The following is a 19,481-nucleotide window of genomic DNA, read 5'->3' on the forward strand; positions in this document are numbered from 1 at the left end:
CCAAAATAGACTTCTTTGATAATTTCATTTTCATTATATCTTTATGCCATTATAACCCAAATGCTTATTTTATTATTATTATTAAGAGGAACTATTCCTAATTTCACATTACCAGGTTTCTTTAGTTCATTATTTGGTACATCCTAGGATGTATCCTACATCCTCAGTAAGTATACATCTTTTCAGCTTACTCAGCATTCAGAACATAGTATCATTTGTTTGCTTACAAATTAAAAGTAACATTATATCTCTCATTCTGTGCACACCTGACAACCTATGAGAGGTATCAAGCAGATACTTCTAATATTTGAACCTTAAAAATAAACGAAGTTTTAGTTAATAGAGGGCTAGATGTCTGTAATTATGTCAGGAAGCAATCGGATTATCAGTAAACCTACATTTCTCATGCTGTTGAGGGGGTCAGTTTACCAAGGATAAAACAGGCCTTTTGGCCTGAAGAATTTCAGTTACAACCTGCCTATCCCCTGGAGTTTCACTACACTTCCTAAGAGAGAAAGAAAAACCTAAAACTTATAAAAATAAAGCAAATTGTTTACCCTGGCTTAGTTCTACTTGTAAATAATCAGTTTTCTCAAAATTATAATCTTTTGACATTTGGCAACTGAACGAATTAAGTAGTTATTCAAAGAGCTCAAGGCATAAAAAAACTAGTACAATTTCTATTACATATATTTCTCCTTCAGGTGCCAGTACAATTTCAAGTGTTGGAAAAATTGAATAAGTCAGATCCCAACTGATTAGGCCCTAATTGTCAAACACACTTTCACCTTGTGAACCTCTCACAGTAAGTGTCTTAAACCTATTAACAGTACGCCCATGAGTGGGGAACATTGTGCTTCATTTTAGTTTAAGAGGCTAGTTCTCAACAATGAACATAGTTGTTGTGTTTTTTACATTATAGCAATGAAGCACATGAAGGTTAGAATTTTTTTAAAAACCAATTCCTTCTAGTCAGAGACGCTATAAATGAAGATAAAAATAACACAGGAGAAATGAAAATGCATTCCACAAAATTGAAATGATATATTAAATATTAAGTAGAACAATACTGTAACTGATATGTGTTAAGAAGGAAGCCATTTCCCACATCCCTTTTTATATGAAGTTATAAATTTTTTTTTTGAGACAGTGTTTCACTCTTGTTGCCCAGGCTGGAGTGCAATGCTGCAATCTCGGCTCACCACAACCTCCGCTTCCGGGTTCAAGCAATTCTCCTGCCTCAGCCTCCCAAGTAGCTGGGATTACAAGTGCTCACTACAGCTAATTTTTTTATTTTTCAGTAGAGATGGGGTTTCTCCATGTTGGTCAGGCTGGTCTTAAACTCCCAACCTCAGGTGATCTGCTTCCCCCTCAGCCTCCCAAAGTATTGGGATTACAGGCGTGAGCCACTGCGCCCAGCCTATAAAGTCATTTTTTATAAATAATTTTGAAGGCCGGGCACAGTGGGTCACGCCTGTAATCCCAGCACTTTGGGAGGCTGAGGCAGGTGGATCAAAAGGTCAGGAGTTCCAGACCAGCCAGACCAACATGGTGAAATCCCCCTCTACTAAAAATACAAAAATTAACCTGGGCGTGGTGGCGCTTGCCTATAATCCCAGCTACCTGGATGAGGGAGGAGAACTGCTTGAACCTGGAAGGCAGAGGTTTCAGTGGGCCGAGATCGCACCACTCTAGCCTGGGCAACAGAGACTCTGGCTCAATAAGTAAGTAAATAAATGAATAAATAAAATTAAACGCTATACCACTGAAGTTCTTCTAGTCTCTTGCCTACTACCTCAAAAGGAAATGAAATCATTATCATAAACCTATCATGACAAAAACTAATGTTTTCCCTGGAAAAGTTCTATGAACTCTAAGGAAAAAAATATACTTCAAAGATGGTCAATTCCTGCATTTCTTACCGTGGCTGGAAGAGGATGACAAACAAGGAGAAGAAAGTAGAGGGAGAGAGAAAAACTGAATAAATCTCCTTCATCTCCAAATAAGGCAAGCTCCTCGACCAGTATTCTCCTCTCTCTATCTCCCTCACTTCACTGACTGCCCCAAGGTCCCAGACAATACAGAAGCTACAAATTATATCTGTCCACTTTACCACTAATCAAGATATTACTATCAATTGTATTAAACAATTATAAAAACGATTGTTTAGATTAGCTTGTGGAATGTTGACTTAAGTCATTAAATAACATTGCAATGCTTTTATCGTTTTGATGGTTTGTAAACATTGTTTATACTCCAAGCAAATTTATTCTGGTTCTAGATATTAGAATTTGATATCTCATTTAAGGGATATTATATAAAACCAGTCACAACATTGATAAAAATTTAAAACTCATTCATTGTCCATTGAAAGTCTTAATCAAAAAAGACTTACATAGATATATATAGGTTCATTTTAGTTACATGTTTAAGGTAAAAGGATTCTACCATTTTCATTTTACTTTTGTTCAAGTTTATAAACAGAAAGTTACGGCATTTATGCACTTTGAAGTTTATATCATGAAGTTTATTCATTAGAAAAACTAATTCTAACTTTGTTCATGTGCCTCATTGCTACATAACATAAACTTATTACTCAGATTCTAAAATAAACATTAGCTTTTCCATTTTCATCTAAGATTAACATCAACATTTTATTGAGACAGAGTCTCACTCTGTTGCCAGGCTAGAGTGCAGTGGTGTGATCTCCGCTCACTGCAACCTCCGTCTCCCATGTTCAAGCGATTCCCCTGCCTCAGCCTCCTGAGTAGCTGGGACTACAGGCATGCGCCACCAAGCCCGGCTAATTTATTATTTTCTATTTTAGTAGAGACAGGGTTTCATCATGTTGGTCAGGATGGTCTCAATCTCCTGACCTTGTGATCCTCTTGCCTCAGCCTCCCAAAGTCCTGGGATTACAGGCATGAGCCACTGAGCCCAGCCAGTTTTTTATTTTATAATATGAACTTTATTTATACTGACCAATCATCAAGGCTGTGACAAGATCTTTCAAGTTCGTTTGCATATTTATTCAGTTTATGGAAAAATAAATTTATAAAATACAAGCTTTAAAATACAACAAATACAGTGAGCATTTCAGTAGTGATCTTTAAAGTTTTTCTTTTATTCCAGTGCTTCAATGAAGTTATACTATAAAACCAATAAAGAAGACAGAATAGCAATGGCAAATTTGAACCACATTAGCACCATTTATATTGGTATAATTTGTTAATTAAAAGAAGATTTATAAAGCCAAAACATATTTCTCCTTCACTTTGTCATTTTCTGACCAAAAAAAACCTGAATAATGAGTAATGAGTTTATATCTGAGTAATGAGATATACTCTAAATCTCAGATTTAGAGTAACGAGTTTATATCATGTAGCAATGAGGCACATAAAGGTAGTTAGAATTAGTTTTTCTAACAAATAAACTTCATGACACTACAAAGAGATTTTTTTTAAAAGAAGATGATTAAGAAAATTTAAATGAAATTAAGCCTATAACTCTGCTTTCAGTAAAGAGCGCAAAAGTAACCCTTACATTGACAAATATGGCATAATCCCAAAGGTCCTATTTGCTCTTCTTCCATTAAAAGGAAAATGTGCAGTCTCATATAAAGTTTACGTGGGTTTTATGTTCAGAATATTGCAGAGATTAAGAAAAACCTTTGCCTAGTGCGTGGTAAGGTTAACTTTATTGGTTTGATTTCCCATTTTTCCAAATGGAAGACTGTTGGATGATGGAGGGTGGCTGGGGAAAGGAAATAATGGCAGGAGATTAGAATGTTGAAAGAAAAGCTGAGACTTGAAACTAATCAATTTTTAAAAATCTTACTACCAAGCATGGTGGCTCACACCTGCAGGAGGCCAAGCTGGGATAATCACTTGAGGCCAGGAGTTAAGACCAGACTGGACAACATGGCGAGACCCTGTTTCTTTTAAACTTAAAAAATAAAAATTAAAAATCTTTTTAATAAAATAAAAGAACCAGGTATAGTGACTCATGTCTGTAATCCCAGCATTTTGGGAGGCCAAGGAGTGAGGATCACTTGAGCCCAGGAGTTCAAGACAAGCCTGGGCAACATAGCAAGGTCTTATCTCTACAAATAATAAAAAATAATTAGAAATAATTAGCCAGGCATGGTGGCATGCACCCGTATTCCCAGCTACCCCAGACGCTAAGGCAGGAGAATGGCTTTAACCAGGGAGGTCATGGCTGCAGTCAGCCATGATCATCCCACTGCACTCTAGCCTAGGCAACACAGTGAGACAACTCCCCACCCCAATCTCAAAGAAAATAAAATCTTAAATCTACACACATGCCCATATAATATTCTTCTGTTGGGAATTTTTTTTAAGGTTCTTTAAAAATCAGTTGTAAACATCTTTTACTTTTAATATCTTTGTCTCATTATAACAAGCTACAGTGTAAAAACAATTCAAACTCCAACAAAGAAATTCTATACTATATGATAGTGAAATATAAGCCAGAGAATCAATAAGAGGATGCTACACTACTGTTGAAGACCGGAAGCTATTATCTCCTTTGAAATGGATCAACAGAAGCAGTATTGATGCAAGATACAAAACTACTATAACAAAGCTGGATGTGGTAGCACATGCCTATAGTCCCAGTGACTCAAGAGGCTGAGGAAGGAGGATCACTTGAGCCCAGGAGTTGAAGGGCAACCTAGACAAAACAGCAAGATCCCAAGATCTCATTTCTTTTGGGAAAAAAAAAAAAAAAACCATAATAGTAATACTTTTTGTTTCAGAGTTGTTTAAAATCTTAGTTATATGTTTAATAAAGTAACTTATTCAAGTCTTTTTAAATTCAAGTCTTATGATTGTAAAACTTTCTTTTACATTTATCAATGTGCTATAATTTGAAACGGATGTATCCGCCATTTAACCAAATCAAGAAATTTATTAAATGCAGTTTATCATAAATCAAAAATAACCATTAATAAAATGAAGAATCTATTTACTTTATCAGCATTGAGATTCTATTTACATAATGAAGAGCTATGGGTAACAAACAGCCCAAATACTATTCGCAGAAAACTCAATATTCCAATGATTTTAATATACATATAATTATCAATTTCTAGGCTTGGATTTACAGAGTATGTAAATGGTCAGAAGTAAATTAACATACCTAATTTATCACAGTTCAGAAACCTAAATGAAATGCCATAGGCCACAAAACAACTGCTTCATATTCAAAGGCACAAGTTCAATTTGGTAGATCAGCTGGTACTCACTGCATTATATTGCAGGAGATAAGGGTTAAGTGACCTTGGGATACTGTTCTCCAGATGGCTAAAGGGTCCATTTTTTTATTGGAATTATCTCTACTTTAAAAAAAAAATTAGATCTACTTTTGATAAACACCTAGCTTACCACACAATTAATACCTTTGTCCATATAAGATTCTACTTGAGGCTTTGTTTTTGAAATTTTAGGATTATAGCCACTATAAAAACAAAATTTAAGAACACACAACATACACAACAGGTTAAGAATACATGCCTTCTCTTGTGATGAAGAGCACAAGAAGGTTAAGAAGTTTGGGGATACATTTTAGAGATTTTTAATGAGAAATCCAATAAATCTTTAAGCATTTAGCTTTCCATTATTGCAGCTCATGAAAAGATTGTTTAAACTAATTTTGTAATACACAATATATTCACTCCACAAATAACTATGTACATATATAGCCCACATCAATTTCCTTATCCTAAAAGGATTAAGGAAAAAAGGAAAAAAGGAAAAAATTAAAAATTTATGTTTCTCCTACTCATAAAAATCTGGTTTTAGGTGTTTTAAAAGTTCAAACAGCTATCAAGCTATACTTTGCTTTGGCACTAGCTCCCCCTCCAGACCAATGTACTAATATAACTGCATTTAAAAAAGTAATAAGTAACAAATTTTTCCAATCCACTAGCAAATTTTAAGATTCACCAATTTTAAGGACACTCCAATTTCATAAAAATAACTCATAGGAATTTGCAACAAAACAATTTAGAATGTAATCAGAATTACTGTTTTTTTTCAATTCTATACATCTTAAATAAAACTGATTTTTAGGAAAACAACTTCAGGTGACTTTTTAAATTCAAAATAACCTCAAAATAAAACCTATATAATGCCATATCTTATGGAAATTATTTTGAATATCCTATTACACAAGTACCCTTCAAGTTAACTCACAATTTGACCAAAGATACGTTTTTGCATCTATTTCTGCAATCCATGCAAGTTTCATTCCAGCTGTTCATCTCTGGAATTCAAATAGAATTTATAAAGCAGCAAAAAGAAAATCTGTCTTGGAACTACCCTTGTATGTGTCTTATTCATCTCTAACTCCCTGCATTTTTTAAACACTAAACCTGTAAAATGACAATTACAATCGCTTAAATTCCCACCTTCTCACTACTACTGTAGTATTTACAAATCAAGTAATTAACATTTTATACACACATAGCAGATTTCACAACGATAGCAATGCATAGGGCCTTACTATTTGGCACAGGGTTTTAGGATGTTTTTACAGTTATTTTGAGGAGCGAAGACTACAACTCACTCCATTATTTTTTACATATCTGATATACTGTAGTGCTTAAATAATAATTTCTCACCTAAAATACTTTCTACATTATGTACCTCTTTAAAGAATTAGTTGTTAGACGTGGAATGTAAAATTAATCAAGAAATAAATACGCAGCTAACTCCAGGAATAACAAGAAAAAAAAAAACTATAATGAAACCTGCCCATAGTTTTCATAAAGCCAAGCCAAAGTTAGGTCAGTTGCTTGAGATGCGTTTATCTCTAAACTGATACAAAACTTGTGTTGCCTTTGTTCCGCAAAACCTTGAAATTTGGTGTTATCTACTGGAGAATTTGGCTTTTCTGGGTCCACCTTCTGGAGTGGGTTTAAATAAACTGTAAATAATTCAAACATAGGAAAAAACCACTACCTCTCCGTGTCTTTATCCAAGTCCTCAATACGGCAAAATGCTAAAAGCTTATCAGGGACAAACCCTAAACATGACACTGCCACTTAAGAAATACACTGCGTCTCTGAAGGTTGCAATCCCCACTGTGAAGAAAGAACAGGTGCTGCATCCGACAACCCACTCGCTCCTGCAGGACAAACCTCCTAGAACTAATAAATAGGGACTCATTTAACCTTCCCAAGTAAGTTCAGACACTCAAAAGCCACCAGCTCGTCATTTGCACACCAAAAGGGAATACAGCTGCACTCAAGCCTTTAACTGCCCTTCATCGGTCCCTCGCGGATCTTTGTGCGGGTCCACTCCCTGCTTTCTAGCCAGAGCAGCACTCACAGAGCCCATAACGCACCGGCATCTTCCTCCCCACAGACCGCGACTCCAGGGACCGAGCTGCTGGTAAAGGGAAGGTAGGTGTGGAGGGGAGACGACGGACACCTCCCACCCCCGCCGCCATCCCTTTTCCTCCCACTAGGCTTCGGCCCCTGCCCTAGGCAAGGATGCGCGATGCCGAGGGCAGCCGCGGCGCCGCTCTCCTCGTCCCGGCTGGAGAGCCGGGCCCCTCACCCTCTGCCCGCGCCCCCGGGTCTGCGCCAAGGCATCCGCCAGAGTGTCCCGGTGGCTCCCTCCCCACTTTTCCGAGAGCCACTGGTTAACCGGCAGCAGTTGCAGCAACAGGCCCGGGGGTCGTCCGGGGAAACGAGCAGGGACAGCCGCCAAGCCTCCTCAGATCCCGCGCGCTACCCAGCCCAAGACCCCGAGACGCGCGGGGCCCGGCTCCCAAAACGCCCCCTTACCCGAAGCGGGAGCAGAGGCGGTCTCCGCGGTCCCCGGTCCCAGCCGCCAAAGCCACAGCCCTCAGCCGTAGCTGCCCCACGCTGGCGGAGTGGAAAGGGTGGCTGGGTGGAGGATGCTACTCCCAACTGAACCGAGAGGAAGAAACGGAAACAGGAACCGCCGCCGCCGCTTAACGGAGCCTTCGGCGCCACTGACTGAGGCAGAGCGCGAGGCGGCGCGAGGCGGGCAGTCGCTGACAGCGCGAGACCGAGCGCGAGCCGGGTCCAGGGCGCGCGACCCCGAGCAGCGCTGGCCCCATTCCGCGGGGAGAAGAAGGGACGGGTCGTCTGGGGCCGGGAGAGGGGACAGGGTGGGGAGGGGGCCTGGAGCGGAGGTAACCGGCACCTCGGGTCGGCAGGAGATAACGCGCGCACGCGCCGGAGCAGCTCTGACAACGAGCGCAGGCGGGGAAGCCTCGGCCAGCGCCGGCGTGCGCGCGCGAATGGGGGCGCGCGCCCCTCGGCGTTCCTGGCTTCTGGGAGAGGGCGCGCATGCGCCGGCCGCTGCCACCTACGGCGACCCTGGCATGTGCCAGGGCTTCTCCCCGCCCTCTGCCTCGCTGCGCCCGTGTAGAGCGTAGCTGCAGCATCCACCGCCTAGCAGAGTCGCGGGCCACAGCGGGACGGCAGGGTTCCAGCAGGGCAGCGGCTGCGCACGCGGGCGCCGGCTCGCACACAGGCGTAGGCCGCCCTCTATCGCCTGAAGGCCGGAGGCTGAGTGGGGGTGCCAGCGGATCCAGGATCCCGGGCGGAGAGCCGCCTCCAGAGAATGCCGTACTCCCTACAGTGCCAGGGACTGACCGGCCTGTGCCAGCTTAGTCGGCGGCCCTAGGGGGCACCCGCACTAGGGCTTTTGAAGCTGGCTCCTTGCTACTTTTCCGGGTGGCCGCTGCTGCTGCTCAGCCCCTGCAGCCCGCGTTTGGCCGCTCGAATACAGCTTCCAGCGCGATCCTACAATGACATCTGTCCCCCCAGGCGATTCAGCGAAGCCCTACTTTATTTTGTGAGAGCTGTGTTTCCACATTCGCTCGAAGAGAAAGACCCCCCCACGAGGGCCTGAGTTCGATGCCCGGCCTCTCCCGACCCGCGGCTGCGACAGGCCCTCTGAGGCGGAAGTTTATTTAGTATGGTAAAGAGAACAGCACGAGGTGAGGGGAGAGGCTTTGCTGTAAGATGCGTCCTACCCGCTCGGACTCGGAACATTCCCGGCGCCCGCGATGCAGAGCAGTGGGCCGAAGGGCTGCCTTAGAGCAGCCCAGACCGCCAGTTGAGCGCGCCGCCCCGGCACACAAAGTAGTTGCGGGCCGAGGGGGGTGCCGCCAGGGCCAATCAGAGTCGCGCGCCGCGTGAGTGGAGTGCGAGCCGGCCAATCAGAGGGCCGAAAGATGAGCTTCCCGTTCCAAACTCTTCCCTTGTATCTTTGGGACCCAGATCCCAAAGCCTGGGGCGAAGTACGATTGTAAGCGAAACGGTGCCCTGAAGACAAGAATCATTTCTCTAGGCTTGGGCATTTTAAAGCACATACTGGGAATACTTATCCCAAAGCAAGTAGCGGCAGCCTTTTAGATGTTACATAGTAAAAGATCACAGAAAAGAGATTTAAGAGGCAGTGGCCTGTCAAGACTGCAATCTGCCTAATATTCATAAATTCACATATTTATTGAGACATTCTTATGTACGAGAAACTCTATTACACATACACAAATAAGGTACTGCTGATTTAAAACAAGAAAATCCCTTGTCCTCAAGCAGCTCAGGTTCCGAGGGAGGCTTTGCTAGACCTTTTGACTCGTATCTATTGTCAGCTCTTTAAACAAAAAGCACTCCATAACGTGCTGTACTTTGCAGTCGTTTTTATGATTGTTATCTCCCTGTGAGCAAAGAAAATTGAAAGTGGAGTGACTTATCCAAGATCACAAAAAAGATATACTGGCAGAGCCAGAATTACGTTCTAGTTCAGTTTGTGTGTCATTCATTACTCAATACAGTCATTGAATAACAATTTGTAAACGCATGGATGCTCTCTCCCATGAGATTTCTGTACTAAGTGTACAAGCAGAACAAAATTCTGGTATAAAAGTGACACACTTTGGTTGTTGGGAATTTACACAAATTTTAGGCCTATGTAGGATCAGAGGTCAAATCTTATCAGTCATACTCTAGATAATTTTTAGAAGTAAAAGGTGGGGTAGATATTTACTTTTTAGTTTAAACACAGCATTTTTTAAATATTTTAACAATCAGTGTAACCTTTTTTTTTTTTCTAAGATGAAAGAAGCGGGAAGGATCACTTGAGCCCAAGAGTTCCAGCCTGCAGTGCCACATGATGGTGCCTGTGAATAGCCACTGCACTCCAGCCTGGGCAACATAGCAAGACCCCCATCTCTAAAATAAAAAATTAAATTTAAAAAAAGAAAGAAAATAACTATTTCTGGTTGGTTAACAGTCATGATAGCTAACAATCTTTATGATCTGTTATACTGTTTCAATGCATTGTTTTCTTTTACATAGCCTCAGTCAGATTCTTAACCATCAGCCAGAGCTATGGGGACTTGGGTATGGGGCAAGAGTCAACCCTTAGACAATGGAAAAGATCAAAATGAAAGTTAAAGTGAGTACATGAGTGGCCATTTTATTGAGAGATTAGCTAGATCAAAGTTAATGAACTTGAATGCTATCACATTTCCTAAGTTGTGAACATTCATGTAGAAACTAGTTTGAAATTTACTACCATTTTATTATGACTGTAATAAAAATAATAGCCAAAGTGTAATATTGCTGAGCACCAGGCCCCATGCAAAACTCTTTACCTACACCATTTAATTCTCAAATAAACCTTTGAGGTGGATCCTATTTTTATAGTAGGGAGATCTGTGAAGTTCCAGCAAGGGGTTGAGGTACTCAGAAGGCTTAGCATAAGCTACTTACCAAATAGTTTAGAAATTTTTCTATCTCTACAATGTGTACCAATTGACTGTCAGTCTTGGAAGCATTCTGAATAATTGTTAATTGTTCTTGTTGTTTTATAATTGTTGCTCTAGCTACTTTTCACTTATAGGATCCCATTTTCCAGGAAGTCATCCAAAGGGCAGCACTGTTACTGCCATGAGCAAGAAAGAGTGACCTTGAGATAATCATTTTACCCATTTGGGCCTCAGTTTTCTCATTTGTAAAATAAAAGGGTTGGACTAGGTAAGTTTTAGTTGTTCACCAGTTCTAAAACTATAAATCTAGCCAACTTGACATACCATTGACAATAACTACAAAAATGAAATACGGAAAAAAAAAGAGTCCATATTTTCTTTTCTTTTTTTAGAGACAAGGTCACCTATGTTGTCAAGGCTGGTCTTGAACTCCTGGCCTCAAGCTATCCTCCCTGCTCAGCCTCCTGCAAACTAAGAATCTAAGTCACTTTTGAGCCAACTCCTTAAACAGAAACTCTATACCTACTCATTAAAAAGCCAGAGTAAATCTTTCCCATTAGAAGAGTAAATGAAGTGATTGATTTAAAGACTGATAAAACTAGCCAGACTATCCCTCCCTATGACTTGCCTCCACGGCTGAAATTTCTGTCTTCTCCATTGGGATAAAGCGGCCTATAGTTCACACTACTGATTTCTTATTCAACATTCATTCCTGTCCTTCCTTATTAATAGGGCTCTTTATTTTTGTTTTTATCTTCCAGTTTTTTAGATAACCACCCAAATTCCAACTACAGAAGGGCAACTCAATTAGCCAGTAAATGGATTCCCTAATACGGTAGGAGATTTATCATGCTTACTCTCTCCTTCCAGACATACAAAAGGAATACATTTTTCTACACCCACCCCAGCTACCCTCCTCCCCTTGCAGTTGGGCTGGACCATGTGACTGACTAGCTGTAGCCACCAATCTGTAGTGGGTTGTGGGTAGAAGTAGTATGTGTCAATTCCAGGTAGAACAATTCATTGCCAGCATAAGTCCTTACAGTGTTTACTCTTCCCCAGACTCAAGACCAGTATTATCTTGAGTATTAGTAAAACCTCTCTCAGCTTAAGTTCCAAAAAAAACAGCCTGCCTCCAATCTTCATCTGGTTTGAATAAGAAATGCACCTTTGTAGTTTAAGCCACTGAGATTTGGGAGTATTTTTCACTGCAGTATGAGCTAGTATCTAGGTTATGCTAGACTAAAATATGCTTGAAAAATATTAGGACCAGGGTAAACTAGCACAATCAGATCGAAGGAAAGGATTTTCAGTCCATACCTAGGGGAAGGAGTTCTCTCCTGCCCGATTTGAGCAAGTCAGACTGTGACCCAGATTGCCATTGGCAGCAATCTTGCAAGAGGAACTAACCTGAAAATGAAGTCAGCCTACTGGGGATGGCAGAGAGTAGGAAACCCTTGAAGATATGATTGAGCTGTGGTCATACCACTCCTGAAAACTGCTCTTTCCTGGACTATTCCACAAACCAATAATTTTGTTTGTTTGTTCCCCCATAACACTGTAAGCATAAACTCTATCTTGTATATCTTTAATTTCATCTCAGTTCCTAACACAGATATGTCTCAAGAAGCACTAAAAAATATTGGATATAGCCAGAAATGATGGTTCATGCCTGTTATCTCAACACTTTGGGAAGCTGAGGTGGGAGGATCACTTGAGGCCAGGAGTTCTAGACCAGCCTGGGCAACCATAGCAAGACCCCGTCTCTATTTTTTAAAATATATTGGATACATTAAAATTTTTTAAATATCATAGCTCATACTCTTGCCTTCAGAAATAAGGTATTGTCTGTATTAACAAGGAGAAAGTAATTTGATTTAATCCAATCTTTTTACAGATGAAGAGATTAAAACCTTGTAAGATATTACAAGGTTTATCAAGTTCATATAGCTTTGGTACGGCAAACAGAGATAGAGAAATAACTAATAATTGCTTCATCAAAATTGACCATAGTTTCCAACTCTGGATATAGAAGTATTGAGCCAGTATATTACCCTCAGACTTACTAGCTATTTTGCAACCACATCACACCAATCTGGTTCAACTTTTATGTAACAAAGTTGTGAGTTGTTTTCCAGTTACCATGTGCCCCCAGGTTGAAGGTCACCTAACCCGAACATGCCTAGAGGAACCAAGTCTGTAACCACAGCAGGAACCTAAGTGCTCTGACTGAGGAGTGGGGACTGAATTAAGAAGGGAATACCACATGGCAGGATCCAAGATCTAATCACCCCATGGCAGGATCCAATCAAATCATACCTCCCAGCATCGTCTCATTGCAGGATCCAATCCAATCACATTTCATTACTTTATGCTTATAAAATCTGGCCCAGGCCAGGCACAGTGGCTCACACCTATAATCCCAGCACTTTGAGAGACGGAGGCAGGTGGATCACTTGAGGCCAGGAGCTCAAGACTAGCCTAGCCAACATGGTGAAACCTACTAAAAAATACAAAAATTAGCCAGGCATGATGATGGCTGCCTGTAATCCCAGCTACTTGGGAGGCTCAGGCAGGAGAACCAGTTGAACCCAGGAGCAGAGGTTGCAGTGAGCCAAAATCACACCACTGCACTCCAACCTGAGCAACAGAGCATAGCCTCCTGTCTCCTTGCAGTTGATTTGCAATAAATCTTTTTTCTCAAAAGCCAGTGCCATGGTATTGGCCATTGGCCTCTATGCACATTAAATAGTGCTTGGTAACAATCTGACCTTGGGCAAGTTACTTAACCTCTCTGAGCTCTGTTTTTTCCATCTATAAGAAGGGATGATGACTCCTAGTTCATGAGGTTGTATGGAATAAATTACTCAACATACAAAAAGCACTTATTCTTGACATATAGTCAATGTTATATACATTACAACCCTATTAAATTATCTTTATTCATAGCTAAACCATTTTTATACATTAGGTTAAATCCTGTAATCCTTTACCATTCATTTGATTCAGACCACTGACCTGTGTTTTCATCACACAAAATTGTAATGTATATTAGTATGTGGCCAGCACCCACCTTTCCTGTAGAAACTACTGCTCTCATGCCCACACTTCTATCATGGTGGTAGCAAGAAGAGCTGTGTTACTGCTGTCCATTGGTCACACCTAATTGGTCAAGAGGTGGATATCTGACTAAAGATGGGCCAATGAACCCATTTCTCCAGGATGTTTAGACTTGGGAAGAGAGATTATCTCAAGCCTCACTTAGATATAAAATCTGGGAGAAGTCCTTAGTCATTTGCCAAGTGGAGAAACTCATTCTGCATTAGAGAATAAAGTCAATGAACAGAGGAAGCAGAGAAGACAGAAGTATCCTTATTATACTGGAATGCTAAGTTCCAGGTTTTCCTGACCAGTAGTTGAATTTCTGCCTTTTCTTCTGCTTAGGCTCATCTCTTTCTTGGCTTTCCCTGTATCCTTGCGATATTGTTTCCATCTTGCCTAAGCTATTTCCAGGTGGGTTTATTTTAGAAGCAATTAATGCAATGATATGCTATATTATCATAAAGTTAAAAAAAATAAGAAAAGGAAAAATACTTTTTTTTTTTGAGATGGAGTTTTGCTCTAGTTGCCCAGGCTGTAGTGCAGTGGTGCAATCTTCATTCCCTGCAGCCTCCACCCCTTGGGTTCAAGCAATTCTTCTGCCTCAGCCTCCAGAGTAGCTGGGATTACAGGCATTCACCACCATGCCCAGCTAATTTGTATTTTTAGTAGAGATGGGGGTTTCACCATCTTGGCCAGGCTGGTCTTGAACTTCTGACTTCATGATCCGCCCACCTTGGCCTGCCAAAGTGCTGGGATTACAGGCGTGAGCCACTGCACCTGGCCCTAGAAAAATTCTTAGATGTATTACCTTCATTAATGACCTGGATGATACCACTAAGAATAGATCATCAAGTTTATGAAAGTAAATCAACAAATTTTTATAAGATCTCAACTGTATGTAAGGTACCTATAGCAAACGCTTCAGATTACCTACCTTTCTATATCTTTTCTCTCATTTTTCCATAATAACAAATCATCATTTCTGGATGGTTCTATTGCAACTCAACTAAAATCTTACTTTTCCTAGTCTCCCCTGTAGTGGTTGTGAGTGCATGACTAAATTCTGGCTGTTGAGATCTAAGCAGAAAAGTTGTGCAGTGCTTATATTTTTTTTAAAAAATCATTAAAATGAAGGAGATACATCCTTCTTATTGCTTCTCTCCATCCTACTACCTGAGGCATGATGATGTGATGACTGGAGCCCTTGCAGCCATCTTGCACCATGAGGAGAATCGCTGTACCCTGGAGATAGCATAACTGTGACTGGGAGGGAGTTGGGTCCTTGACAGCTTTGTCAAGCCTCTACACCTGTCCTGGATTGCTCATTTCCAGAATTAATTTATGTGAAAAAAAATAAATAAGCTGCTGTTTTATTTAAGCTACTATTATCTAGGTTTTACTCTTATATGCCACTAATTCTCATACTATTGATATAATACCATTGCAGTTTAATAAATTATATTGAGTTAGGCTGGATCAATAAGGCTGTATAAAAAGAAACAAATCTGGCCCTACATGGTGGCTCATGCCTGTAATCCCAGCACTTTGGCTCATGCCTGTAATCCCAGCACTTTGGGAGGCCAAGGCAGGTGGATCACCTGAGGTCAGGAGTTCAAGACCAGTCTGACCAACGTGGTGAAACCCCATCTTTACTAAAAATACAAAAAATTAGCCAGGCATGGTGGTGGATACCTGTAATCCCAGCTACTCAGGAGGTTGAGGCAGAAGAATCACTTGAACCCAGGAGGTAAAGATTGCAGTGAGCTGAGATCATGCCATTGTGCACCAGCCTGGGCAACAGGAGCAAAACTCCATCTCAAAAAGGAAAAGAAAAAGAAAAAGATCTAAAAAGCATCTTGAAAGAACTGTTACAGAAACAAGTACATATTATTGTATTTTAAAAATTAGAAAACTAAGCTGGGTGCAGTGACTCATGCCTGTAATCCCAGCACTGTGGGAGGCCGTGGCGGGTGGATCATGAGGTCAGGAGTTCAAGACCAGCCTGGTCAAGATGGTGAAACTCTGTCTCTACTAAAAATACAAAATTAGCTGGGCATGGTTGCGCATGCCTGTAATCCCAGCTACTCAGGAGGCTGAGGCAGAGAACTGCTTGAACCCAAAAGGCAGAGGTTGCAGTGAGCCAAGATCACACCACTGCACTGTAGCCTGGGCAACACAGCAAGACTCTGTCTCAAAAAAAAAATTTTTTTTTTTAATTAAAAATCCAAAAATAGAGATACAATCTGGGGAAGGATGGGTAGGAACAAGGTCAGAGGAAAAAATTCCAGCTCCTCCCCCCAAAAATTAACCACTATCAGATTGATATAAATACTTGCTACAGCAAGAATAAATCTTGCTAAAGTCACTAAAGTTCTAACATTCAGCTTTTCAGAGGCAAAAATTCTACCTTATGCGTTAACGCAAGGGCAAATTAGATTCCAACGGGAAAACACTATCTCTAATCAAACTGACAGAAGTCTGAAAAACCAGAAGGCCCTCGTGAGGGCAGAGATCCTGACTATCTGTCTTGATCACCACCATGTAGCATATTTATTGAATGAGTTAATTAATTTTCATTGCAATATAAATGCCAACAGGATTGAGAAACTTATAACCTTTGGTTAGTCAGGATCTTCCAAAGTTTCCATGGGAATGAGGCCATATAAAGTCATGGTTCAGAATACAGATTTTAACTATATTTGAATCCTTGCTCGCCACTTAATAGCTGTGAGACCTTGGGAAACTTTAAAACTCTCTCTGTCTCATTTTTTCATGTCTGCAATGTAGGAATAATAATATTATCTACATCATAGCGTTGTTGTTACTATAAAATAAGTTATTACGTATAATGATCTTAAGAGCAGAACCTGACACTGAATAAGTACACCATAAATTTTAGCCATTTATAGCTCTACAAAAACCCTAAGCTGAAGCAAGCCTTCACAGACCCTATAATTATCCGATTTAAATCCAAAGTCATGATAACATGAAAACAGCAACTAAGGAAGCAGAAGAAAGACATGATTGACAAGATTTCCTAGACCAAAGTCTGAATGTCATTTCAGTTCTGCAGTACTTGCTATAACACAACTGTTGGTATTTAAAGCAAGGAGTAAAGGTTCGAAAAACAACTCCCTATAAATTGTGCTGGTGTGATTTACAAGCAGACTTATAAACCTACATAGATAAAGGTCAAGTGGGGTTAACTTGTATTTATTTCAAGACTGATCATTTAGTTTAAAATACACTCTGGGTGGGCATAGTGGCTTACACCTAAAATCCCAGCAGTCTGGGAGGCTGAGGCAGGAGATTGCTCGAGCCCAGGAATTCAAGACCAGCGTAGGCAACATGGCAAGACTCCCATCTCCACAAAAAATTTTTAAAATTAGCTGGGCATGATGGTTCATGCCTGAGGTCCTAGATACTTTGGAGGCTCAGATGGGAGGATCACTTGAGCCTGAGGTCACGGCTGCAGAGAGCTGTGTTCATGCATGGCACTCCAGCATAGGTGAAAGAGCAAGACCCATTCTAAAAAAAAAAAAAAAAGACATCACACTCCGTTTTTTGGGCTCCTAGACTCACATATCATATGGCTGATAAAACTATGCAACTTACTTGAGCGCTTTAAAGTACAAGGACCCAGGAATCACTCAGTTTACTTCAAAGAAAGAGGGGCTTGTTTGAAAAGAAAACTGAGACTTACCCCAGAGCTGAAACACTGTTGGATACTGAGGCACCTAGAGAACTGCCCCTCCATGTCTCCATCTCTCACATTTCCGCATTCCCCATGGCTTTCCTTTTCCTGCTTTTCTCTCAATACCAACTGACTTCCATTTTGGTTTTTCTTTTTTAGACAGGGTCTCACTCTGTCTCCCAGGCTTGAGTGCAGTGGCATGATCTTGGCTCATTGCAACCTCCACTTCCCGAGTTCAAGCAATTCTAGTGCCTCAACCTCCCCAGTAGCTGGGATTACAGGCATGCACTACCACACTCCGTTAATGTTTTGTATTTTTAATAGAGATGGGGGTTTCACCATGTTGGCCAGGCTGGTCTCGAACTCCTGGCCTCAAATGATCTGCCCACTTCGGCCTTCCAAAGTGCTGGGATTACAGGTGTGAACCAACATGTCCAGCCTTTTTATTTTTTATTCTACTCTTTGGTTGCTGCCTCCTTATAATTTTGGATCCCTTATAATTTCATCTTCCTTACAGCAAAGATACTATTTTAACTTGCAAATTCTCAGCTTCCTAGTACACATTCTCCAGCGAAGGAAGTCTTGTTGGGCCTGCATATCTTTCTACCAAGCCACATCATGGGTCTTCTGGCCTCAAATCAGGTGTTACTTGTGGTCCAAACTACTGCAAGGCAGTGGTGGCTGTCCCCACAGCAAGGGCTATGGGCATGGGTGTAGCAAACAGGAACTGACTGACATCTTTGTTACCCTGCTATACTCGTTTCCCTTGCTTTCTCCTTCAGTTTTCTGCAATTCTCCTAAGCTTCCTAGTATTCACAACTAGATCTTATCATTCCCTTTTTCTATTCTTAGTACTCAGCAATTCAGTTCAGCATCAGTCCTCATATTGGTTTTTGCAAATTCCCCAATGTGTTGTTTGCAATAATTGTTGGAGTTGGTTTTGTTTATGAAGTCAAGCGGGCTTTGCTGGAGTTCATCTTTGCACTGTCTAGCTTCTCACCAACTGACTCAGCATCCCTTACATTGGTATGGTAAAAGTGAGCTCAGGAGAAATCATGAGTTATGTAAGTGCAACTTCTCATGGCTTCTTTTAAAAATAGCAGAAAGGTGAAAGGTGTATGATAATGGCACAAAACTGTCTTCATATAAGAAAGACAGCTTTTTTTTTTTTTTTTTTTTTTGACACAGGGTCTCCCACTGTTGCCCAGGCTGGAGTGCAGTGGCACAATCATGGCTCACTGTAGTCTCGACCTCCCAGGCTCAAGCAATTCTGTCACGTGAACCTCCCAAGTGGCTGGAACCACAGGTACACACCACCAAGCCTAGCTAATTTTTTAGTTTTTTGTAGAGACAGGTTCTCTCTATGTTGCCCAGGCTGGTCTCAAACTCCTGGGCTCAAGCAATCCTCCTTCCAAAACCTCCCAAAGTGCTGGGATTATAGGTGTGAGTGACGGCACCCAGCCTTGAGTCTGCCGTTCGAAGGCTAATCTCCAGAATAGGTTTATCAAAAGCTAATGCTATCATGTGTTGAGTCAAAGTGTTTATATAAATAATGGCAGTAGAAGTCATATAGTCCTGAACCAACAGGGAAGACTAACAGGGAATTAACAGGAAATATAGAGGAGTATCTGGATATTTGATGGGCACTAATGTCTCTGCCACATGTGGTACATGATATACACAACCATATGTGGCATGGCTCTGGATAATAATTTGAACAAGGAATAATGAGAATAATGGAATGGATAGCAGAAGGCAAATTTCAAAAATTTTGAAGAACTTGATGACTGGGTAAAAAAGTGACTAAAGATTAATGAGATTTGGGGCATGGTTGAATAGTTATTTAATACCATGGATATAGTTTATGGTTGATTGGATGCCACATGCAGAATATGAAAACAAAAAAATA

General features: G+C 40.9%; 2 protein-coding genes across 3 annotated transcripts in view; both read right to left on the reverse strand.

Annotated features, from left to right (window-relative positions):
• Positions 1-19,481, reverse strand: part of FUT8 (fucosyltransferase 8) — a 356,276-nt gene that overhangs the window by 315,281 nt on the left and 21,514 nt on the right. The window contains exon 1 of one of the 2 annotated variants that reach the window (XM_032246075.1): positions 9,037-10,310. The exons of the other annotated variant lie outside the window; for it this stretch is intronic. The gene's annotated coding sequence lies outside the window, so the exon portion shown is untranslated. Of the gene's footprint in view, positions 1-9,036; positions 10,311-19,481 lie in introns of those variants that run through there. 2 annotated transcript variants of the gene reach the window in all.
• The window catches only part of LOC116528652, a 36,766-nt gene that overhangs the window by 11,338 nt on the left and 5,947 nt on the right, over positions 1-19,481 (reverse strand). Inside the window, exons 2-4 of the mRNA XM_032246045.1 lie at positions 9,037-9,328; positions 8,848-8,956; positions 7,814-8,449 (exon numbers count right to left, since the gene is read on the reverse strand). Of these exons, the coding sequence (XP_032101936.1) occupies positions 7,814-8,449; positions 8,848-8,956; positions 9,037-9,328 (1,037 nt within the window). The remainder of the gene's footprint in view (positions 1-7,813; positions 8,450-8,847; positions 8,957-9,036; positions 9,329-19,481) is intronic.

The sequence above is a fragment of the Sapajus apella genome, unplaced genomic scaffold (genome assembly GCF_009761245.1).
Source record: "Sapajus apella isolate SASKATOON/1434 unplaced genomic scaffold, GSC_monkey_1.0 scaffold59, whole genome shotgun sequence".
Taxonomy (NCBI): Eukaryota; Metazoa; Chordata; class Mammalia; order Primates; family Cebidae; genus Sapajus; species Sapajus apella.